General features: G+C 50.5%; 1 protein-coding gene across 2 annotated transcripts in view; it reads left to right on the plus strand.

Moving 5' to 3' along the window:
- PAPPA (pappalysin 1) overlaps positions 1-24,957 on the plus strand; it is a 214,836-nt gene that overhangs the window by 158,872 nt on the left and 31,007 nt on the right. For both annotated transcript variants that reach the window (XM_084898874.1, XM_084898873.1), the window contains 6 exons: positions 392-605; positions 8,349-8,517; positions 8,749-8,932; positions 13,744-13,954; positions 14,806-14,977; positions 22,857-23,004. In XM_084898874.1, the coding sequence (XP_084755000.1) occupies positions 392-605; positions 8,349-8,517; positions 8,749-8,932; positions 13,744-13,954; positions 14,806-14,977; positions 22,857-23,004 (1,098 nt within the window). The remainder of the gene's footprint in view (positions 1-391; positions 606-8,348; positions 8,518-8,748; positions 8,933-13,743; positions 13,955-14,805; positions 14,978-22,856; positions 23,005-24,957) is intronic.

Genomic DNA, 24,957 nt, shown 5'->3' on the forward strand with positions numbered 1-24,957 from the left:
CGTACCACCGCAATGGCCTGTAGCGGTGAAATTGTTTCTGGGAAGGCAGCCTGAACACTGGCAGTTCCAACCAGCAGGCCCCAGTGCAATGTGGGAGGTGGGGGAGTCTGGGTGGAGGGGTGGCCCTTTGGGGGAGGAGAGGGCCATGGGCGCTAGGTGAGGGGAAGGCTTAGGGGGCAGGGAGGCAAGGGGGTTGGAAAGATTTGGAACCAAGAGAAAAAGGCAGACAAAGAAACTTTCAATCAAACTCAAAATCCCCACCGGCCACCCAATGGTGCTTTTGTGCAGGGACATGAAAGGGTCTGGGGGCTTGGGGAAGGGCCGGTTGGGAAGGGCGTGACTGGCCTTGAGTAATGAGCCTGGCCCCCCGGCCCTCTGTCTCCCCTGACAGGCCTCCACGTCCTGAGCTGCAGGAACAATCCCCTGATTATCCCTGTGGTCCATGACCTCAGCCAGCCCTTCTACCACAGCCAGGCGGTGCGAGTGAGCTTCAGCTCACCCCTGCTCGCCATCTCGGGGGTGGCCCTCCGCTCCTTCGACGGCTTTGACCCCGTCACCGTGAGCAGCTGCCAGAGAGGGGAGACCTACAGCTCTGCAGAACAGAGGTAAGGCACTGGGTCTGCCCACCCCGCCATTGAGTAGCCAAGTGGAGATGGAGGAATTCTGAAATGCGGTGGTCATGTGAATTGCCATAAAAATATCTGGGCACCTCCTCCTCCATCTCCTGGGCTCTGGGCAGCACTGCCTCTGGGCCTGCCGTCCAGGGGTGGGGAGGTCTGCAGGGCTGAGTGGTGGGAAAAGGGCCTCTTTTGCTGGCATGCAGTCCCAGTGGCTTGCAGGGGGACCCTGGGACATTGCTTTCTCTCTCTGGGCCTCAGCATCCTCATTTGAACAGAGAGAGGGTGGTGGGTCTGCTGGCCTTCAGCTCTGAGTGCTGGAATATCCTGCTTCCTGAGTGGCACAGACGGGAAGCATAACTCTCTGAAATTTAGGAGGAGAGAGGAGGACTGTTATTTGTCTCATCCCAGTTCGCTGCGTATTTTCAGTGACGGGTGAAATCTCTGTCTTCTCTAAGCCCAGCTCCTGAGATTCCCCCTCCCCCTGCACCTTCGCCCCCTCACCCCCGTGGTCTAGGAGCCTGTCTTTGAGCTGCATAACATCATCCCCTCGGTGCCTTTGACTTGGCGTCTATTCTTGAACTTGGTTTAGGGCTAAGAGGGGAAGGTGTTTCCTGGACATCTTTGGGTGATCTTCTTCCTGGATCTGAATCTATCCCTTCCTGACTGTATGTCCTCATACAAGTTGCTTTTCTTTTCTAAGTCACAGTGTTCTGTTTTGGAGTAAATGGGTGATAACATCTACCCCATAGGGTGGTCGTGAGAGTTAAACAGTGTGCTGTAGGTGAAGGTGTTCTTGCATATTGCTAGGCACTGTGCAAAGCTAATGCGTTAGTAAAGGACATTTATCTTCCTGTGACAGTAGTGCTTTTCAGCCCAGAATCCTGCATAGAATCCTCAGAGGAGGGTGGAAGAAGCCTCGGAGATGATCTAGCATGCAGAGGTGTCCCCACTTCTGTACTGTCTAGAATCCCAGGGCCCCAAGAGGGGAAGGACTGGTCTAGAATCACACAGCATCACTCATGTTTGTTTAATGAGATCCAGCAGGAGAAGGAGTTGGGGTCTCAGTAGGCTCTCCCAGAGTGAGGCCCTCTGAAGGGAGAGGCAGCCCTGCCGGGTGTACCTGGGAGCGAGGAGCGGAACTAGGGGTGGGAGAGCGACCTGGGCCTTTCTCACGGCCCTGCTGCTGCAGAGGACACAAAAGGTGGTTGCAACACCCACATTACTCTGCACCCACTGTCTCTGTCCTCTGTTGTGCAAAGTCTGTTGCAATCCTTTGGAGGCCAAAGAGCTCCTTAAATATCACTCATTGTTACATTTCACCCTGAGAGGGCTTTGTCCTCCCCGGCTCCCCGGACTATAAAAATAAGTTAATTCTCAGAACCCAGAGAAACATTGCGGATGGAAAATGCAAATCCATCCACTCGGCCACAATGCTTTCCGTCATCACCCAGACACCGATCCGTCCGCAAGTGCACGGAGGCCGGCACCGAGGACTTCGAGTTCTTGGTTGGCAGGTCCTGTGCCCCAAGTAAACAGCAGGGAGAGTTTAACCTGAGAAACTAGTCAGCTGATAAGTGCCTGTTGGATCCTCTGACTTGTGGAGGAACATGGACCTGGGACAAAGTGTCGTCCTGCCTCTGTCTGGTTATGTGACCCTCACCCAGTCACCCCTTCTCTCTAGGCCTCCGTTTCCATGTCTGCAAAATGAAAATGGGTTGGATGTTCTCTGCGGTTCTTTCCAGTTCTAAAAGTCTGTGGTTCCCAAGAGCTGGGAGCGAGGAGAGGGAAGAGGAAGGGACTGACATTGATGATTATAGTATCTTATTTCATTATTACCTCTGTTCTGGGAGGTGTGGACGCAGTGAGGGAATCAAGGCCATCCAGGCAGTCAGAGGCCAAACCCTGCTTTGTCTGCCTCTAAAAACCATGCTCTGCCCACCGGAGCCAGGAACATCTGTCTGGGAGAGAAGAGGACTTTTCACAGCTGCTCACCTGCGAGCATTTAGTCAGTGAGCCAGTCAAGAGCTGAGGACACAGTTCTGAGGCCTCTGTGGGCTGGGCCCGGGTTGGGACCTGGCTGGGGCAGGCAGAGCGCCCAGGACTGAGGCCTTGGGGATGCAGGGCCCTCCTGAATGCCTGGCTGGGGTGGGGGAGGACAGGCAGGACTGTGTAAATGTGCAAATGTGTTCAAACAAACAAACGAGGAGGAAAGAAAAGAAAAATAAGCAACAACTGGAAAAAGCCACGGGGTGGTTAACTGCATTCTCAAAGCACCAAGGTAAACAGCATCAGTTTTTATAGATTTCAGCTTGTGGTAGACACATCCCACTTCACTCCAGGCCCTCCCCGGGAGTGAAAGGTGCTGTTTCTACTCTCCCATCTCCTCCCCCCCCCCTTCTCCCCACATCCACCCTACCATCCCTCCCCCTTCTCCCTCCCCATTTATTCTTTCTTTCTTTCTCTCCTTGCCCCCCTCCTCTCGATCTCCCTCCCTCTTCTCCTCTCCCCCTTTCCCTCCTCATTTGCTTTCTCTTCCTTTGAGAGCAGCGTGATACCTAGTGGGCTGCCATGAGCAGCATCATACTCCACATCGATTCAGGTGCTGTGTTCTGACTGATACTCCGGGTCGTCCCCAGTCCCCCTGCAGTCCTAGGAATAAACACAGGGTCCAAGAAAACAGGATTGTGTTTCAAATGAGAGGTCCAGTTGTGGATTTCTGGCCAAACCCTGGCTCCACACAGAGTTAGGGGAAGGGGGAAAGATGGGAGGTTGCATAGCAATCGTGGTGGGGGAGTTCAGAGGCTTTTACAACGAGAAAAGCAACAATCATGAATTCAAGCTCCTCTTTCCCTCTCTCTCTCTCTCTCTCTCTCTCTCTCTCTCTCTCGCACACACACACACATACACACACACATACACACACACATACACACATACACACTGCCTCTATCTATCTTATGGTGCTAAATAGAGATTGAGCAGTTTATTATAAAATTCAGTGGGTCATCTATGTAGACAAATAACTTTCTTCCCTTCCTCCTTTCCCTTCTCCATCTCTGCCTACCTCCTTCCCTCCCTCTCTTCCATTTTCCTTCATTCATTCCCTTCTTCTGCCCCCCCCTCCTTTTTTTTTCATTTTTTTTTTTTTTCCATTTTCCTCCTCTACCTCAAACTTCCCACAGTCTCCATGCCAGCCCATCGGGGAGAGGCAGTTGGAGAGAGAACTAACTTTTAGAAGGTCAGCTTCAAAAGGAAAGGCATTTTTCCTGCATTCATATGAGCTCCTTCCATCCAGGGTGGATTGGCGGTCGGAGCGGGTGGTGGGCGCCCACAGGCTGTAGCCAAGTTCCTCGGAGCTGTGCGCTGATAGGAGCGCATGTGGGAAATGTCCTCCCAGGGGGATGTGTAGGAATCCATATGTAAAATTTGGAGCCCAGAATGAAGCTGCCCATGTGGAGACCACAGGCCTCAGGTTGCTGTCCACAGGCTCAACCAACTTCTCAGCACCTCTCTGAACACCTGCCGGGTCGCTGGTCTGAGGGATACCCCTGCACACGGAAGTGCAATGCCCGATGTGTGTGCATCCCCACTGTGCTGGGGACTCCTTGACTTCTCCGGAATGCTGTCCAGCTTCACCCATCTGTGTCCATCAGATCCTGCTCTTCTAATCCAAGTCCTTGTCAATCTCTGAGATCAAGTCTACTCTCCCCTTCCAAGGGCTTCGCAGTGACACACCTCTGTTGTTTTTCCCTCATAAAACTGTGACCCCTGACAGCTGGAACTCTAAGAGCTTCCCTGGTTCTGCTCTCTCATCTGAGAATGGGATACGTACGGTCCAGGCAAGAGAAGTGAGTGACCCAAAGTCACCCAGACAGCTGGGGCAGAACTGGCATTTGAATCCAATTTTCTGGATCCAGGACAGAGATCTTTCCCCTTCCTCAGAGGTTTTAACACTGCTGTCCCTCCAGCCATTAGCTAGGCACAGGCCTCGGTCCCGCAGGCAGCCTGGGCTGGCGTGTGCCCTCCACTAGGCACACCAACTCACCTTGTCCACACAGAATCTCTGCTCTGTCCCACCACATCACTGGCTTCCAGAATTCTAGGATCTGGCCCTCAGCCTCCTGCCATGGGAACTGCATCAGTCTCTCAGTCTCGCTGCCCACATGTCCCTGCAGCCGTGGTGCCCAGAGCCTCTCCCTTCACTTCCTCCAGGGTCGAGCATGCTGTTGTGTTGTTTGTTTTGTTTTGCTTTGTTTTTGTTTTGCTGTCCCCATATGAGCAACCCACAATGCTCTATAAACAACCTGCTGTTATTATCTCCCATAACCTCCCCATGGCATGATTGCAGCTAAGTGGCAGGGCACAGGGGTCAAGCCAGGAATTAAGGGCACAGAGCCAGGAGAGGAGCCCTCGCAACCCTTTAACTTCTGTCCTGGCTGCAGGAGACCCAAGTGTCCCCTGTTATGCTAATCGGAGCCATTTCAAGTGGTGGTGGGGGCAGCTGGGGGCTTGGCTGTGAGATCACCTAAGGTTTAACCTCCACATGGAACTTGAGTCTATAAATAAACGAGTGAGAATATAGATAAGAAAACTCATAAGTATCTGATTCTCTCTGCATCTGGGACCAGGGGGAGTTCCCCCACTTTTCCCAGATGTGAGCGTTTCATCCATATATTACCAGTACTCCTTCCCCACCCCTCCCATCCACCACATTCCTCCCTTCTGGGAAGTATCTTTCTTTTTTCTTTTTAAATTATTTTTATTGACCATTCATCATGGGTATTAAATTGTTCGCCCATTTTTTTAATTTTTTTTTTTTTAATGAAGCCAGAGGCTTTCCTTTTGTTTTGTTTCCCTTGTTTTAATTTTTGTTTTTGTGTTTCAGAAATGACAGGCTGTGTCGTGAAGTAAATTATTTGGGAGGGACAGTTGGGGTCATGTTTGTCATTTTTGGGCAATGTGTTCCCATAACCCTTTCCAGCTCACTGGAAAGAGGGAGGGTCAGGGGCTTTGGGGACAGACAGACAGACCCACATGAATCCTGTCTACACAGAGTACGTTTGGACGAGCAATTTAAATTCTCTTCACTCCCCTCTTCTGGAAGATAGAATGAAAATACCACCTCAAGGAGTCACCGTGAGAATGCAAACAAGATGATGTCGATGAAACACAGAGGCTGATTCCTAGTGCATATTACTTCTCTTCCCCTTTTCTTCCTTCTTCAAGCCTACAAACCAGTTGCAGACAGATATGCTGCAAAAGGGGTGCTGCCTCACCCCCGAGCATGTTCTGGAAGCCACTAGTCCTAAGGCATGTCCCATGAAGAAAGGTAATCAGCGTTTGGAAAGTCGTGCGCACCTTCGCCCCTCCTGGAAACCCACAGTGTGATTTAAGAACATTCAACGTTCTGAGGCCTGCAATGAACAAAGCAACCTGGTCTCCTTAATACAATACCACCTTTCTCATCTGACCACGGAACCTCTGTGGCTGAGCACCTCAGCGACTGTTTTCCTTCTAGAGCAGAAAGAGCCCGAGTACAGAAACCACTTTCTCAGGGAGCCGGAGTTTCCAAAGCATTTCCATGCATTGGCCTTTCTATTCGACCACATGATGAGTTAGTTCCACCCTATCCTGGACCTTGGCACAGACCCTCTTCTCTGCCTGGGATTCCTCTGTCCCAAACCTGTGTGTGGCTGATCCCTTCAATCCATCCAGGTCTTAGTTCAGATGTTCGCTCCTCATGCAGGCTGCCCTTGACCCCTCTATACAAAGTGTCCTGCCCTGTCCTGCCCCTCCCCACCACCATAGTCACCCTCTATAATTTTGCCTTGTTTCAGGGACCTTACTGCAGGCATCACCGTCTACAACAGGCTTGTGTATTACTGTTCTTTGACACGTGGTCTCCTTTCTGAGACACCCAGGTGACAGGAGTCTGGCCTGTCCCCTCCGTTGCTGTCTCCCCATGTGGAACAGTGTCTGGGTGGGTCTGCTGCATAGACGAATGAATGGCTCACAGGTCACCCTGCTGACAATCTTGAGAGAGAAAACATTTTATGAACTCCATTTTACAGAGGAGGAAGTTGAGGCTCAGGGGGTGTTATGACCTTTCCAAGGTCAGACAACTGATCGTAACGGCAGAATTGGGGCTAGAGCCCAGATTTGCCCATTTGCCCACTTGCTAAACCCTGTGCTCTTTTATTCTAGAAAATCAAGTTTTCCATCTTATTCTTTTCTTGCAAAGAATATTAATGTGCCCGGGATTGAGGAGGGCACCGCTGGTTCCTTAATGGCCCCCACAACCCAGATAAGCCTTTGTCTCTCAATAGGGCTCCCAGCAGCCCGGGCCATCATCAGCCAGGGAAGTGCTAGGAGTGCAGGGAGAGTACGATCTGTGAGGCGGAGGTGGAAGCCCCACTTGGAAGCTGGTGGCTCCCTGAGTGAATCTAATTGAACTGGAGCCACGTGGCTCTTTCCCCAGCCCTTACACAACGCGAGCAGATGCACTGTTTGGTGTTGAAGCCCTTGTGTTGACTTCACAGTTCCAGGTTCTTCCAGGTCTCCTCGTGGCACAAGGCTGAGGCTGCCAGTAGCAGGGAAGAGAGTGGGGAGTCGGAACCTGTCAGCAAGTTTCAGGAATCCCACTAGCCCTGCCATTCTTTCCAGTTTTTTTCCTAGGGGGGTTCTGTGGAGAGTGCAGAGCCCACTTTAATGTGGGGACTGACAGACACCTAAGTCAGATACTTGCCCTTCCCCAGGTGTTTCAAAAAGTGAATTTGAACAAAAGAGATGAATTCTGGTCATGTTCTTTGGAGACTTTACCTTCTCCCCTCCCACACCCCACTTTTTTCTCACCACTCTTCTGAGCAGGGGAGGGAGTGTGGTGGTGAGTAGTCACCCTGAACCATAGAATCTAGTTCTTACAACGACCCTTGGGAGTCAGTACTACCATCCTATCTAATAAAGAGGGAATATGCAAATTGACCATCACTGTCACAAAGAGGGCAGCACCCAGTCCCCTCAACTCTGCTGGAGTGCCCCAGTTCTTTCAGCCTCACCGCATGGTGACAGGTGCTTGGTGCGGCCAGACCCGCCCTCAGCCCCCAACCACCCAAGGCCGGCCCGAGGTACAGACAAGCCTTGGATGGCAGCTTTGCAGCTGCCCAGGGCCACCCGAGGCTCAGGTAACCAGGGCCAGCTGAGGCTTGCACTGCCAGCAGTGGCAGCAGCAGAGATGTGATGGGGGTGTTGCCTTCCCCTGATCACCTGGTCGCCTCCTGCCCTGAGGGCTCCCAGACTGTAAGAAGGAGCAGGCTGAGCTGAGGGACCCCCCCTTCAGTGCATGAATTTTCATGCATCAGGCCTCTAGTAAGATACAAAGAGGCTTCCGTTCAACTTGGTGTCTGGCAAATAAACACAGTAAATACTTGCTATACTGAAATGATCCCCATTTCATAGATGGGAAAACTGAGGCTCTGCATGGTTTGAAGCATAATAACATAAAGCTCAAGGATTTGAACCCCGGTTTGTCTGTTTCCATTCGTGACCACTGCTTCCAGAGTCTTCCTCACCTAGGCCAGCTCCTTCCTCCCCTCCATCACTTCCTCTCCACAGCCAGGCTCAGCCTCCTGACATTTTAGAGAAGGAGGCTATGAGCCCTTATCTTGCAGCTGCAGTGCCCAGGTCCCGCAGGGAAGCTCCCTCTGACCTTCTGGTTTCTTCCCTCTCCAGCTGTGTGCACTTCGCATGTGAGGCCACCGACTGTCCGGAGCTGGCCGTGGAGAACGCCGCTCTCAACTGCTCCAGTAGTGATCGCTATCACGGTGCCCAGTGCACTGTGAGCTGCCAGACAGGCTACATGCTCCAGATACGGAGGGACGACGAACTGATCAAGAGCCAGGTGTGTGCAGGCACTGGGCCCGCAGCTCCTCTCCATCTGGAGAGGCTGACCGGGTGCTAAAGATGCTCCCTGCTGGGTCTCCAGCATTTAAAATAGTGCTGCTACATAGTAGATGTTCAGTAAACATGGGGTGATTGACAAGGCTCTGAGCTGTTGCCTGGGGAGAAGGGTGTGTCCCCATACCTGGGATACCCTCAGCCGCCACTCACTGTGTCTGCCTCTGCCTTCTAGAAGAGACCCAGCGTCACAGTGACCTGCACCGAGGGCAAGTGGAACAAGCAAGTGGCGTGTGAGCCCGTGGACTGTGGCGTCCCGGACCAACATCACGTCTACGCTGCCTCCTTTTCCTGTCTCGAGGGCACCACCTTTGGCAGCAAATGCTCCTTCCAGTGTCGCCACCCAGCGCAGTTGAAAGGTACGGAGGGCCCTCTGGCTGGGCTCGCCCTGCTGCCTGTGTGGGAAGCCCAGAGCCACTTCCAGGCTCCCCTCCTGGGTCTCACACATCAGGGTGGATTTTATCCATCTCCCGATTTCTCGCTACGAAGTGCACTGATATACACGTCCCTGGGGCAGTTAAGGGAAAATCAAGGTGTGGACAAGTATGGCAATGAAATCCCCTCCAAGATCTTACAAGTTTTATAAAAAGGGAGGGAGGGAAGGAGGTAGGGTGCGTTAAGAGAGTAACATTTGGAAGGGATGTGACTAGTGCTCTGGATATGGTTAGGGCCCAGTAAGCCTAAGAGGTAAGTATTATAATTATTCCCATTGTCACAGAGGAGGAAATTGTCCAAGGCCACCTCATTCATGATGGGATTCACATTGGTCTCATCTTTCTCCAGAGCCAACTGCCACCCTTAGGAAAGGCCAGCTGGGGAGAAGAGAGGGTACAGGAGGAGGTGATCCCTGGCCTCTCCTGGGCTGGGCTGTAGGTGTGAGAATGTGGATAAGACATCATCAGGCAACCTGAAGAAGAGGACACATTTGGGAAGGAGTGAGAGCCTGGGTATCCTAGGATTAAAAAGGCTTTTTGAGCTCATGGAATAACTGATGATTGGGAAGATGGAAAACAGAGGGAGGGAGGAATTTGTGCAAAGCTCTTTTTAAAAGACTTGCTTTCTGTTCTGGCTCTTGTCGCCTTTTCTATCCCAGCTTTGCCTCTTTAACCTCAGATTTAAAACTCAGTCTATCCACCAGTTTCTCTAAGATACCCCATGATACCATTTAGCACCTTGATGGGACTGAGCTGGTTGGACAGGGAGACTGGCCACATCCTACAGTGCCCAGCAATTAACCTTCTCACCTGCTCTCAGCTCTTTGCTCCACCCCTTATCCTCTCCCTTCACAATCCTGCCACAGCTTCCCTCCCTGTAGGAATTCCAAATTCTCTCTCCTCTCTCGGGCAAAGACCCTTCCATCTTTTTCTGAAATAGATAGCCAGGCTCTGGAGGATTTGGCTTTATCCCATGGTTCTCATCTGGCACCTTCCTACAATCCAGGCCACCTCTTAAGAGGAACTTTTCTACACATCCTAAGATAGTGTTTCCTTTTATCACCTTAGTATTTTGAAGAGAGCAGAGTTGAGGGTGTCATAGGTCCACACCACGACTGTCTTCTTTGTCCTCCTTCCGCTGGTTCTACTGTGACGTCTGTTTCTTACCAAGAAAAATAAAACAATCCCTTCCCAATGCCACCAGCACCGGCCTTTGGCTAACACAGCCGCCTGCATGTTTATTTGTCCTCACTAGCTGCAGTTTTGTTTTCTCAAAACAATACAGTGGCCAGTATATGGCCTTTAACATCCTAAAATGTTAGAGCTGAGTAAGAATTCAAAGAGGTTAGTTAACTAGTTCAAGGTCACAGGTAGATTCATAAACATCCACTTAACAAATAGAGATTGAATACCTACTGTGTGCTTGGCACTAGCTATGTTCCAGAAATAAAAGAATGAAGAGGGTGTATTCCCTGTCCTTAGGATTTGGGAAGTACCAACACCATGTATGGTACAAAGAACCCGACCTTGGATCTCCCAGCCCCTCCCTCCTGGATTCTGCTCTAGGTTACTTTTAATCTCAAAGGCACTTCCAAAGAGATTTGATCTTCTGCATATTCTTTTTAACTAAAATAATAAAAACACATCGCTTTTGACACCATGTTTATAATGACTTTAATACTCATTAGAGATTGAAATTTCCTCAGGCAGATTTGTAGATAGGCCAAGCAAATTTATACCCTCTTGACTTTAAATGATGAACAAAGGAAGGTCAGGGTCACACAGCTGTTTGGAAGCCAATCTCTGACATCAGCACTCTTCCCTCCACAGGGAACGCCAGGCTTCACCCAGTGTCCTTCACGCAATGTCCTTCAGCTAGTGTTGCCCGAGGGATCTCAGACAGGGGAAGGAGAAAGGGAGGCGTGGAAGTGAGGGAAGCATCAGGGGTCTCTTCTGAAGCCAGTTACTGTTATGGGCAGCCAGAGCCCATCCTATTGAGGAGCGAGGGTAGACTATGCCCTCTGCAGCTCTGGAAAGCAGCCTGTGAATCTACCACCTCCATCCCTGGTTGAATGCTACTTACAGGGTCGTTGACACAGTAGGACTGTGAACTTGCCCTGCGAGCAGGCAGAACACCCATCCATGCCTGTGAGAAAGGGCCTCTGCATAGGTAGTAAGGTTTCAGGGACAGTAAAACCCTTCAGAGTAGAGAGTTCAGGGCCCAGGGATTCCGGCAAAGCATGTGCAGCCTGTGTCATACTCTACTTTTTTCAAAGCCACATATGCCCTAGCCGTTTTGGCTCAGTGGATAGAGCATCAGCCTGCGACTGGTTCCAGGTTCAGTTCTGGTCAAGGGCATGTACCTTGATTGCAAGCACATCCCCAGTAGAAAGTGTGCAGGAGGCAGCTGATCAATGTTTCTTTCTCATCGATGTTTCTTACTCTCCCTCTCCCTTCCTCTCTGTAAAAAATCAATAATATATATATATATATATATATATATATATATATATATATATATATATATATATTTTTTTTTTTTTTTTAAAGCCACATGCACAGGAGCAGCCACCGCTGCCAATGGAAACACCCATGCACAGCTCCGTGTCTGTGTCTGCCCCTCCGGGTTGTGTTTGATGTGGGTGGGGGCATGTCCATGGTCCTGAATCACCGGTTCTGCATTAGTGTGCTTCTTCCTCTGACTATGGTGCAGGATTAACGCCTGTTTACCCTGTCCCAGAATTCACATTCCTGGTTTGCATTTTTTCTCTTCTTGATTAACATTTTGCAAAGTTTTGTGCTATCTTGGCCACAAAGGAACCACATTGTCCATTTCACAATTTCGATTTGCATAGCAGATGTGGGATACTCTTAAGAGTCCCAACACTTTCTTCACAGATATTTTATCCTTCGTGGGCAATATAGAGAGGGTGCTCTCTGCAGATCTTTGATAATGCCGCTTCCTCCAAGCTTTCGCTATGCATTGGCACCTCACACCACTGTCCAAAGCACAGAGGCAATGCAGGAAGCCCAGTGACTCCTCCTTCCACAGCCCTCATGCCTTTTAGTTGATGTAGGAATAGCTGTGGTTTGTTTTTGCAGCATCACAGTTTATCAATGCGGGGTCCTCTGGGGTTTACAGATACTAAATTATCTGTGCTCGCCAGATGATTCACACTGACAATGACAGGAAGGAGCGGAGCAGAGGAGCTTACATACAATTGCACAGGATTCTCTCTTCCTCCTTCTCCCTGCTTTCTCTCTCTCCATAGTGCCCACTGACTTTCAGCACACTAGAAAAGTTTCTTCCTAGAATAACTTAGTGTTCCTCTATCCAAGGAGAATATAAGCTCCCAGAGGGCAGGGTTTGAGGCTTCTTTTTAAAGTTTTGTCCACTGCTCTGTTGGTAGCTGGCATATAGTGAGCGCTATGTAGATGCTTGTTGAATAAATGAAAGCTTCTGTGCAATTCACAGAGTCCTTTCAGACCTAATGATGCAGGCAAAGGGTTAGGAAGGAGGAGATGGAGGGAGGGAGAGAATAAGGAGCTTGACACCATTTTCTGGACACTTTTCATAAATATTGTTTCATTGTATCTTCTTATTACCAGGAAAGGCAGGAGCAATTGCTTTCTTTCTGTAGATGGGATATTGGGGTTTGCCTCTCAGAATAGCTAATAAGGGCTCTGCTGAGCATATAGGCCAGCTTCCCATTAAAAACAATAACCTTCTTGTAGTGACACAACATTGGTTTTGAAGGTCAGTTTCACTAACTGTGAGAACTTAGGTCACTTCCCTCCCAGAGTCGCGTCAGACTAGGAGCAGTGCTGTGAGAACACAGGAGATTGCACGTCAGCGAGCAATCGGCATGTAGTAACCGTCAGCTCAGCCCCTATCATTCCCTCCCTACCCCCTTTAGATCAGACCTTCCGACCTCCAAATCCCAGAGCCTCTGTGCTCCCAGCCCTGCTGTCAACACTGTTCAGTAATACCCCTGAAGAGGAAAGTGTGATTGAGAAACCAAGTTCTGGGTCCATCTCTAATTGTCCTGGGGAGGCTTGGGGCAGGCTGTGCTGATAATATACGACCTGGCAGGGAGATACCGGACTTCCCGGGTTTCACTTTTATTTACAAAGTCCCCGTCCAGCCAGGTTCTGGATGGCCGTCAGCACATCGGTCAGAGTTGGCACGGGCTGCGGGGGGCGTGCTGTTCTCCCGGCTGCTTGGCAGGATGTCAGGAACATTGGGGACAGAGAGAGTGAGACCTTCAGATACCACGATGCTGTCACTTCCAGGCACAAGGAGAGCGGGATGAACAGAGGGCGCAGAGCCTGGTGCGGAGCCACAGTTGGAGGCCATGCGGCACACTGGGTCAGAGCCCTCAGCAGACTCGGCAGGAGCTTACTCTGCCAGTTATTAGGAGGCAAGGCCTTCCAACCCTGGGCTCAGCGGTCCACCTGGCAAAGCAAGGGTGGGGGTCTCTTTCCTGTGCAGTAAAAACGTCCAGGAGCCTTGAATCCTAATTCACGGTGGACATGGATAAGTCACCACGCAAGCCGGGCTCCTCCTTCTGAGCGGCTCTCTCCATCTCCCAAGGTTCCTGGGTGTAAGTGTAAGGGTCTGGCATTACACGAGGAAGACCCTCTGGTTCGTTAGGTTGGCATAAGTCCAGGCAGCTCGTGAATGAGCTTGACTGCCAGACCCCCATCGGCTAACCCTGCCTGTCTGTCGTTTCCAGGCAACAACAGCATCCTGACCTGTATGGAGGACGGGCTGTGGTCCTTCCCCGAGGCCCTGTGCGAGCTCATGTGTCTGGCTCCACCCTCGGTGCCCAATGCAGACCTGCAGACCACCAGGTGCCGAGAAAACAAGCACAAGGTGGGCTCTTTCTGCAAGTACAAGTGCAAGCCTGGATACCACGTGCCAGGCACCTCTCGGAAGTCAAAGAAGTAAGTGGGGCAGGTTCTGGGGAGACTGTCTGATTAGACAGCTGGGTCTGGCTATCTGATTAGAAGCAAGGGTTCCTTTCTTTGCTGGAGGCAAAACCCGTTCTGTGTTATGGGAATCTTGAAGGATGTTTTGAATATCTGCCTACTAGCTGTGTAACCTCATGCAAGTGACTTCCCTTCTCTGGGCCTCTATTTTTCAAAAAGAAGATGAAGGCTATAATAAAGAGTTCCCAGTAGGATGGTGTGAAGAATAAAAGAGGATGTGTATATAAAGTGCTTGCCACGTGCCTAAACACATAATAATGGTTCAATAAATGGTGGGTGTTAATATCATCAGTGTCAGCACCAATCAGAGCACTCGGGAAGGGAGATGGGGATGAGTAAGGCTTGGATTGTCTTTTTCTTTTTTTTTAAACTAATTTTAATTTTTTTAATTCTCACCAGTTGATATGCTTTTCTCATTTGAGAAACATTGATCAGTTACCTCTCATATGTGCCCCAATGGGGATCAAACCCACAACTTACACATGTGCCCTGAGTGGGAATTGAACCCATGATCTTTTGGTGCAAGAGACAATGTGCCAAGCAATTAAGCCACCCAGCCAGGGCTTGGATTTTATTTCAATTCATATGTATCTATGACAAAATCTGAAACTCGTGCTCATCCCTGTTAAAAGAGTTCCATGGATGAATTTTCCTTAATCCCTATACATGCCCCCTCTCAACCCCATAGGAGAGGTAGGGAACCAGGAGTGGAAACGCAGCTGGCCTCAGAGACACCTGGGAGTTTGGGTAGAGCATGGCTCTCACGATTTGTTCCTTGAGATGCCTCTTTTATCTCTTCCCTGAAGACGTGCCTTCAAGATTCAGTGCACCCAAGACGGCAGCTGGCAGGAGGGAGCCTGTGTTCCTGTGACGTGTGACCCGCCTCCACCAAAGTTCCACGGGCTCTACCAGTGCACAGACGGCTTCCAGTTCAACAGCGAGTGCAGGATCAAGTGTGAAGACAGTGATGCCGCCCAGGTAAGACTCCTTGACCTTGAGATCAATACTCGGGTCTGCCTCCTGTCTGCTTACCCAAGACCAACCTATAGTTCAAGAACCACTTCCTCCAGGGATTCTCCAGATGCCAGGTTTGTGCAGTAGCAGTGTCACCAGTGCAGAGGTTAAGCAATTGGATTCTAATGCTCTTTGTAACCTCTCTGAGCCTTGTTCTCTTCCCTGTAACACCATATTGTATTTGTTCTAAGATCCTTAGCTCTGAAAATACTTTAGTATTGCAACCCTGATGAAGGAAATCATAAATGCAATCCCAGCATATGAATTTGATCAAAGTTAAGTGACTCTAATAGGAGTGACCAAGGCTGTTTGGCCAACTATCTGCCACCATCATCATGGCATCGATCACTTAAGTATTTAAAGTCAGAAGACTCTTCAAGCATAAAGAGAAAGGGAACTATATTTAGACTAAAGATACAGTTTTGAGAAAACTGTTGAAAAAAAGAAAAGAAGGAGATGGCAGAGATTTAATTTTATCTTAGTCCCCTTATAACCTAGAGGCAGCCCAGTAATCTGCTGGCCTCTGCTGGAGTTCTGTGAATTAATTGTCCTTAATCCTTACACATACCCACCTTATACCCCTCAGGTAGGGAGTCAAGAATGGGAAATAAATGAGAGGCCAAGCTATCTCCAAAGAAGACCAAAGTCTATAAGGAACTCCATTTTCACAGACCCAACCTGTTAGGGTGAACCCCAAGCCCCGTGTCTCCCAGTCATGCAAGGGTATTCATCCAGGTGAGGCCAGTGTCCTGCCACCTGGGCCCAGTGCAGGTTCCACCTCCAGCCAGTCCTCACAAGTCTTATTGTTGGCCACCAAATACCAGGCACTACCAAACCACCACCCTCCGCTCCGCCAAGCCATTACCAAGCCCAATCCATTCTCCCTCCAAGACATCCTAAATCCTCATCCTAATGTAGGCCACCACCATTACTATTCTGGGCCACCAGGAAGTCCCTGTTTACCTCCCTGCGCCTATGCTCTAGCCTCTCTGCACTGTGCTGTCCACGTTTCAGCCAGAGTGGGTTGTTTGGAGCATAAATCTGATCATGACGGCTCCCCTGCTTAAAGGCTTATGAACCAGCAACTCCCATTTCCCTCAGGATTAAACCCCAATTCCTCAGGGTGGAATTCAAGACCTTTCCTCTATCACCAGAAAGAATGATCTCCCCTCTGCCATCTCTCACCCTTTCCAGCTGTTTCACTAACCACCTTTGACGATTTAGCTCAGGACCCCTTCCTCCAGGGACCCTGCCTTGATGCCCCTCGCACTGCTGGGCTCAGTGCCATTCTCAGGGTCCTCCTTCACAGCATTGGACACACTTCACTGAAATCCATGTTATGCCCCACCTTACCTCCCCACCCCACCTCCACCTCCACTGGGAAATGTTTTCAGCACTTGGGACAGTGCCAAGGCACCTAGTAGGGGCTTGGGAAATGACAGGGCAGGACAGAGAGCTGCTGGGAACATCCAGGTCAACCACCTCATTTTCCAGTTCAGAAAACTAAGACTCAGAGAAATCTCTCAACCACCCAAGGTGACCCAGCGGGGGTCAGTGGAGTCAGAATCAGAACCCAGGTCCCCCCAACTGTGGACAGACTGAATTCAATAGGCACTCCCTGAAAATCCTTGCTAGTGTTCACTGAGGGATATGTGTGTGCCCGAGTCCTTCCCATCCTTGATTTCCAGGGAAGCAGAAGCCGGGGCTGGCACAAGCTAAGGCCAGAGATTACCACGGCCTCACGCAGGCTGATCAACTTCCCTCTCACTCCCTTACATAAAACTGTAGCTAACCGTTACCCCGACTACTGAGCCAAATAATATTCTGGCCGCGGTCATGTTATCAAACTGAAACCCAGTCTGCCTGGGGCTTGCCAAGTACCTTTCATGGCCAGTTTGCATTTAAAGGAGAGGGAAATGTAAATGTATCAGACGATTCAAGCAGTTCAGTTTGGCAACAGGCAGAGAGGCTAGACGCAAAGGAGCAGGGTATGGCTTGTCAGCTCAAAGAATGAGGGAGCGCCTGCCAAATGGGCTCCTAATACAATTGACGTTTCTAGTTTGTACTGCAAATGAATTTCCTCTACTCTCAGACCCGGGGACTGGGAGCCAAATCTAGTATTCACCTCAGATCCCCTCTTGCTGCCTGTAAACACTCAGAAACGTACGGCCTAGAGCATCTTAAACCCAATAGCTTGTACGAGCAGGAATTCTTGGCCTTCCAAAGGAGTTCAGACCCTGGGGGAGAGGACAGGGGCTGTCGTAGGGGAGATGCGTGTTCGCCCTCCCACTGTCACAAGAGCAAATCAACAAGGAAACCCTCCACTCGATTGGTTCATTGGGAGCCAAGATGATGGTAGACCTGGTGTCTGAGTTTGGATCCTGGCTCCACCACTTTACTAGTGGGGAGACTTGGGCAAGTTATTAAACTCCTTAAGCTTCAGTTTCCTCATATACAACACAGCGGTGGGATGGTGGTAAGAATACCACCTACCTCGTGGTTTCTTTGTGAGGATGAACTGAGGTCGTGAAAGCAGCATATGTCTGAGTACCCCGTGGAATGGTGCAGCACATCTGTGGCCCCTGCACAGCAGCCCCGAGGAAGGTATAAGTGAACCAGACCACCTGTGAGGTCACATCTAGTGAGGAGAATTCCCTATGCTCCAAGTGGGCTCTTACAGGAGCTAAACACCAAAGCAATGGCTGCAAAGTTATCCCAGAAAGTCAGAGACGGGGCGTCCAGCATGCATGAGGCCAGGGTGTGTATGTGTGTCGGGGAGAGGATCATTAGAACCATAAGGACACCTGACCTTTGTCTCAGTAAATCAGTAGACTATGTGGATCCTCTAGACCAGCGCTGCTTGGTCACACTGTGCGATGTGAATGCTCATAGCTGCGCTGGGCACTACGGTGGCCACTTAGCCATGTGTGGCTGTGGGTCACTGAAATGTGACTGAGCAATGAGATATGATGCCATATATAATTTTACACAGCTCGCATTTAAATATAAATAGTCCACACTTGTGTAGTGGCTACCCTGTTGGACAGTTTGTCCTAGAATGAATCTTTGTAAACCAAGACAAAGAACCTTCCTAATAACAGCTTTCTCATTGTTAAGTGTTCCCCGTATGCCGAACCAGTGTTGCAGAATTTCTCTTATTTTGACAACTCTAAACCTTTTAAAAAGACACAATATGCCCATTGGCCAGATGAGGAAGGAAGGTTCAGGAGGCTCGGTGCTTGCTTATGGTTGCAAGAGGCAGTGGTGTTGACTGATGCTCAGCCCAGAGGTTGCCAGGGTAGGCTAGTAGCAAAGGCAGGGTCCATGCATTCGTCCCCAGGGGACTGGTGAGAAGTGCTGATTATCTTAGCACTAATCCAGCACAGGTGCTCTGAGCTGTCCAAGGTGACGATTCAGGCTCAGTTCTTATTTGTAGGTGATTAGGGGGATGGGCCATCTTGGGGTGGGGACGGGGTCTGTGGAGGTACCTCGAGGCTGGAGCAGGAGAGGAAAAGCCTGAAGGGTCTTTGTGTACAAAGTTATTACTAAATGGTGGGTTTCAGCAACTCAGCAGGGGCAAGAGAGGGAGCATGGGAGTGGGATCCACATGCCCTTGGTTTCTCCAGTGGATGACAGAGGGTGGCTGTAGAAGCCTTTCTGCCAATAGGGGCGTGCAGCTGCCTTGACGGGTTCTGCTGTGGACACAGCGTAGCTCTCGGGTACAGTGCCTCTGCAGGCAAGGGCCACACCCAGTCTCAGGGTCGTCCAGGGCTTGTCCATGCACCCAGGCTTCCTAGAGGAAGTCAGAAACATCACCCATGTGATGTGAGCAGAGGGCAGAATCTCAGAGTTTCTCCCACTCCATCCACTTATTCTATCAATGGTACCACTGGAGACCAGAGAGCAGAAGGACTTAGCCAAATCCCCCAGCAGCAGGTCATGGGCTAAATCAGGTCTTAAAGTCTCAGATCTCCTAACCAAGTCATCACACAAGCCATGTTTTCCTGCCCACGCTGCACCTAGCTTGCAGGAAGTGAATGCACATTACTGGGAACAGAGACCAGTAATTAACAGCAGCTGCAATTATTGAGCATCTGCTCCACGCCAGTTGCTGGGCTAATACTTCACAGAGACAGCTGAATTTAAGCCCTATGGCATTTGGCATTGCTGTCCCATTTCACAGACCAGGGACCTGGGGTTCAGTGAGGTCAAGTGCTTTGCCCGATTATACACAGCCTGGATGTGACAGAAATGGGGTTCCTGTGGGCTGGCCAGGCTGCCTCCAGAGTTTAACTGTTTCAATGTGCACTTCCTGGTTCCACCTTGTCCTGATGCAGCCACATTTCTCTCTGCCATTATTATTTTTTCCCCTGCTAAATAGAATAAGTTTAATTCTCCATCTCTCTCTCCTCCTTCTTCCCTTCCCTCCATGCTGGTAAATTCACAGAGGCTTACAGTCAAGAGACCTGACCCAGCATTGGCATCTATAGGACTGGGCATGCCGCCTCTCCATTCTTGCTGCTGGCATTTCTAAAACATGGGTGATGCTTGGTTGATTCTGAAGTACCCTTAGATACAGTATAGCAGAGTGGTTAAGAGTCTTAGCTACTCTTAGAAAGCCTGGTGTGTGTACCAAGCTCTATAAGCTTCACTTAGGCTGCCCAGCCGGCATGGCTCAGTGGTTGTGTCCACCTATGAACCAGGAGGTCACAGTTCGATTTCTGGTCAGGGGCACATGCCCGGGTCGCGGACTCCATCTGATTCTCTCTCGTTATTGATGCTTCTCTCTCTCCCTCTCTATGGACCTGCAACCCAGGTGCGTGCCCTTGACTAGGAATCAAACCTAGGACTGGTCTCTGGGCTGATGCTGTAATCACTGAACCACACTGGCCAGGATGCAACATGCTTTTTCTTGCAGATACATACACAGACTCAGAGAAGCAGACTTCTGAGGGACACAACCCTCTTAAGAAGGATTTCAACTTAAGTGTGCAAAATGGTACATTCAGAGCCAGATACTTCAGTGGTCTCTGGTCTTCCCAGATTGGATGCTCAGTCAGGTCTTCTGTGGTCCAACTCACATCAAGAACCTACTCCGAGGATCTTCAGGTGGTAGGCAAGCCCTGAGTGCCCTGAGATCTAGTCCTAGAGGAGGGTTTGAACATCCAGAGAGTCTCCAAGGAGTGCTGTGCTGAGGGCGCATCAAAGCTGTGGTTGTGGGGAGCAAGAAAAGTGTGTTGGAGAGGCCAGGTGACCAGGAGACCAGAAGGAAGGACGTGCACGTAGCAAGAGGTGGGGCAGGATCTGTTGTGTGGGTTCCCCCTTGGAAGCCAGGGACTGCCAGCCTGGGAGCATGCCTGGTGTGGAAGGCGAAGGCATCTTCGCAGCAGGAGTCTTCCTAAAGCAGATTTAGTCAACAACACAGAGTGCCAGATGAGCTGGGCAGGAGAGAGAGACTGGAGGCAGCAAGACTGGTGCCTTCATGCTCCCGCCTTTTATGGTGGAGCCTTCCCGGTTTGAAATTCCCCGAACAGATTCCAGTGATTTCTGATACATTCTCTGTTGCAAACTGAGTTCCCCAGCCAGCTCTGGCCCATTTAGTGCTGAGGTCTGCAGCCCTGCAGGGGCTGGAGGCCAAGTGCATCATAGCCTTGGGCCAAGGCTCCAGGAAATTGGGGTCAATTTCCTACTCCCATGGGGGCCCAGCAGAATCATGGGGCCTGGAGCCTGGGGCTCTGTGAGGGAGAGTTGGGGTTCTCTGTAGCCACAGGAAGCCTCTTAAACTTCCCCTGAGCTCACACAGAACATCTCAGGGTGGACTATGCAAGTCGGCCTGCGGCTATATGCTGGGGATGGGCCACCCTTCACCCACGGACACGGAGATTCCCAATGACATTGGCCCCGCCTTGTGCTGGCCCAGGAGAAGCCCAGAGAGGGCCCCACTTTCTCTTCTGAATCTTGCCTCCTTGCAGCTGTTTTCCCAGATGGGAGCTTTAGCCTGCATTAGCCCTTCCACAGAGTTTATTTGTTTCCTTGGCATGCACTCATTCATTCATCTCCTCATTTCTTCATTCACTCACCTACTCATTGATTTCCTCATCCATGTGTTCATTTATCTTCATTTAATAGCCAACTTCATTTCATAACTCTACCTATTCACCCCACCTTTTGTTAAGCAAACAGTTCTTAAGTGAATAGAAGAAATATCCATTAAGTGATGAATGCATGAACGGAATGGCCAGGACCTATTCAAGTTTGCAGAGGCCCTGTGGCTGCACAGGTGAATAGGGCACCTTCCTAGGCCTCAGGGAGCTCATCATCTAGGAGGGGACTGATGATAGACAGCAGGGCGATGCATGTCAGAGATCTTAAGGCAGTGTGCTCTGCAGAATCAGGAGCCATTAGGACAATGGCTTGTGCCAGATGATGATTGGGGGCAGGAGGAGATAGGAAACTGCAGACAGAAGGGCTGTGAATACAGAGCATGGCTATGTGATCCAGCTTACAGTAAAGGAGGTAATTTAAACTAAAGTTCAAGGTTGGTGATGGTGCTTCAGGGAGCAAGGAGCAGGAAAATGAGGCAGAATTAAGGCTGAGGCACTCTGGGAATGGACATGGACCGTTCCACAGGTTGGTGCCCTAGTGGGCACAGTCAGCACCTCTAACTCATGTATTTTCTCTCCTCGTGACCTTGAAAGAGGGAGAGGAAACACAGCTTATTCTCAGGCAGATGGACCCCTGGGCAGAAAGCACCCACAGTTCTCTGTTTCTAAGAGGTAGAGTCCAAACGTAAGCTGACATTTAAGGCCTCACACCTTATTGGCCTTTCCAGCTCAACCTTTCCCTATTTCTATACTGTATATCACCTCCTCTATGAAGCCTTCCCTGATTACCCTTGCACAACCGGTGACTGTCCCCAACCCAAGCACAGTCACACTGACACGGCTGGCTGCTCACACGGCTGTCTTTCCTTCCCCAGCTCAGTGGGACCAGATACTGACTTGCTTTGCTTTTGGACCCCACAGAGCTGGGCACAGAATGGGCACTAAGAAATGGTTCTTGAATTCAGAGGCAGTTCTGAGATTTCTACATGGCTGGACTCCCATTAGAACCTTAGACGCGGAAAGGGGTTTGCAGGAAGGCCTGGGTCTGCAAGCTGCATCCACCTCTGTGGTGCAGAAGATTGAGGAACCGAGTATTGTTTATTTTAAAGACTCTAAGGAGGGCACAGGTGAAAGTATCCCCATGCCAGCTTTTTGGTACCATCATTACTGGAATGAATGGAATGGGATGATGAGGAAGGAAGGAAGGGAGGAAGGGAGGGAGGGAGGGAGAGAGGGGCAAGAAAAAGCTTCCCGGCAAGGCCCAGGTTGTGCTGTGAGCAGATGGCAGAGGCCTGGCATGGGGTGCTCTCTCATTGGCTTAGAGGAAGCAAGCCCTGGTGTGTCCCTGCCTCCTCATGAACAGTCCCGGGCCCGTGCTCTCACTCACCGTATGGGCTGGGGTGTATTGGGTCCCCTGACTTCTCAATAAAAACAACCAACAAAACAAATCCCTCTGATTGAAATCTCTGTAGAGACACTGAGTCAGGACTTAGGGAGCCTGGGAGTTAGGCCTCTGAGAAGCTTTGGTCAGTTCAGACGTGAAAAGGGGTTTGCAGAAAGGGCCCACACTGAGCCCTCCTCAGTTTCCCTGTCTGTAGAATGGAGGTATGACCAGTGGAGGTATGACCAATGCGATCGGTTCCACCATGTTAGCAAATTGCTCTGGTTTCCTTTTTTACTTGAGAAGCTTCCATTGAGGGTGGTGGCTCTTGGTCTGACTGTGTTTCCATGGTTTTCAGGGCCGGGGGAGCAACGTCATCCACTGTCGGAAAGATGGAACTTGGAGCGGCTCCTTCCACCTCTGCCAGGAGATGCAAGGCCAGTGCTCGGCCCCGAACCAGCTTAACAGCAACCTCAAACTGCAGTGTCCTGAAGGCTACGCCATAGGTAGGACGGGCACATGCGGGCAGCGTGGGAGGGGCAAGAGCTCTGAGAGCCCAGGCTGGTGCCTCACTGGGTAGCTGGTGCCTCAGCCCTGTAAGGGCGACAGATGCAACCAGGCTCCTTCCTCCTAGAGAGAGCTGGGGTGGTGATGCAGTGGGGGTGGGAGGAATGTGTATAGCAGGCTCACCTACACAGGGCACTGAAAGAGCTTGTTGGGCACAAAATGATATTCTAGACAGAGGAACCGTGTGGCAGGGGGAGGGAGGTGAGAAAGCAATATGGTTCAGTGTGGCTGCCTTTATTATGAATCACATTTGCATAAGTAATCACTCATGAGCATCTACATGGGTCAGCATATGTCCTTCCTCTCAGTAACCTTCAACAACTGAGCAAACAGAGGCTTAAAGGGAGAACAGAACCTGCTCCAAAGCCCGAGTTCTTTCCATAGCGTCTTGGTTGCCTCCAAAATGAGGATAAACAAATAGCCGCTTCAAAATACCATTTGCGTGGTGATATGCCAGTTTGCAAAGTATTCGCAGTGAGGGGACAACCTGGGCTTCGATGCCAGGCATTGCCCTGGTGGGAACCAGGAGCCTGGACAGACACATTAATCACCGTCCTGAGGCTTTCTGGGGAACGGGGTGTGCATGGAGCCTGAGCTCAGCCGAGGACAGTGATGCTGACCTTTTGGGCAGATTCCCTAATTGACCATGATGAAAAGCCCAGGGAATTGAATGTCCTCTCTCATGGCCAGTGTGATTTATGGGACAATCACCCGGCATGTCTGGAGCAGAAGGTTATCTGTGCAAACACTCCCTCCCCAGCATGCAGCGCCAGCCTGTTCTGCACCCAGTAAGATGAGTGGCCACTTCCTGAGAGCAGAGGTGGGCAGGGCTTGAGCATCCTGCTGGAGATGGAAGCCACCTCAGAGCCGAGACCTAAACCTAGAGGAGAAACCAGCACCCCTTCTTATATTTAGCCCTGCTCCCATGAAGATTCAGAGGGCACTTTAAGATCCTACTGAGCCATGCTCCAAAGGGCCTTGACAGGAGGCGTGCAGACAGGTGGGATCTCCTAGGGCTGCCAATGTGGACATTCTAGAATGTGGGGCAACAGGGAGTCTGTTGGCTGCTCTTTCCCAAGGCCAGCACTCTGCCTGCCATTGCTGATGGATGTGCATGGCTCTGGACACGACGTCTGTGACAGTGTCCCTACCCCCAACTTAGGATACGCAGTGAATATTCAGTCATACAACTGGCAGTAAGCAAAACACTGATTGAGTTACTTTATTTAAAAAAAAAAAAAACCTATAAAAACAGACTTTATGTCTACACCCATTGGCGCATTCAAATATATTCACACATGCATAAATAAACACAAGCACACATATTTGGGAACGAAATGTAGACCCAAACACACACATCCTTCAGTAGACTCATGCCCAGCACGTACACATCAGCCAAATGCCGCCCAAACAGAGCACCCACACAAAAACATCCACACAGGCACACGGAGCGCATGCTCACACGTGACACATCAGTACAGACACCTCTTAGGCACCAAACATATCACACACACAGAAAGATGCACAAAAGGCAAACACACCAACACATCTCCTGCCCACCTGTGTATATACTGCATTCCCATAACAACCGCTCGCAAATGAGCCACAGAGCCTGGCTCTGTGTGCCCTCAGCACAGACTAGCAGTGGGCAGAGGTGGCAGCAGCATCCCTTCACCCATGAGCTTTCTCATGATCAGAGCGGAAAGGGAAGGAAGTTTGTCTGACCTTGGAACCTGAATCTCCTTCCCTCCCCTGCAGCCCACACTCCCACTGCCACACAGATAGATGCCCTTGATGAATGGGTCAGCCAGGTTGGTGGGGGCACACAGGGGAGCCTAGCCAGGAGATGCAATGGGGGATACTGCGAGAGAAGGAAAAGGGAGGGCATGGTC

This window comes from Pipistrellus hanaki (assembly GCF_964339955.1).
Source record: "Pipistrellus hanaki genome assembly, chromosome: 11".
In the NCBI taxonomy this organism is placed as follows: Eukaryota; Metazoa; Chordata; class Mammalia; order Chiroptera; family Vespertilionidae; genus Pipistrellus; species Pipistrellus hanaki.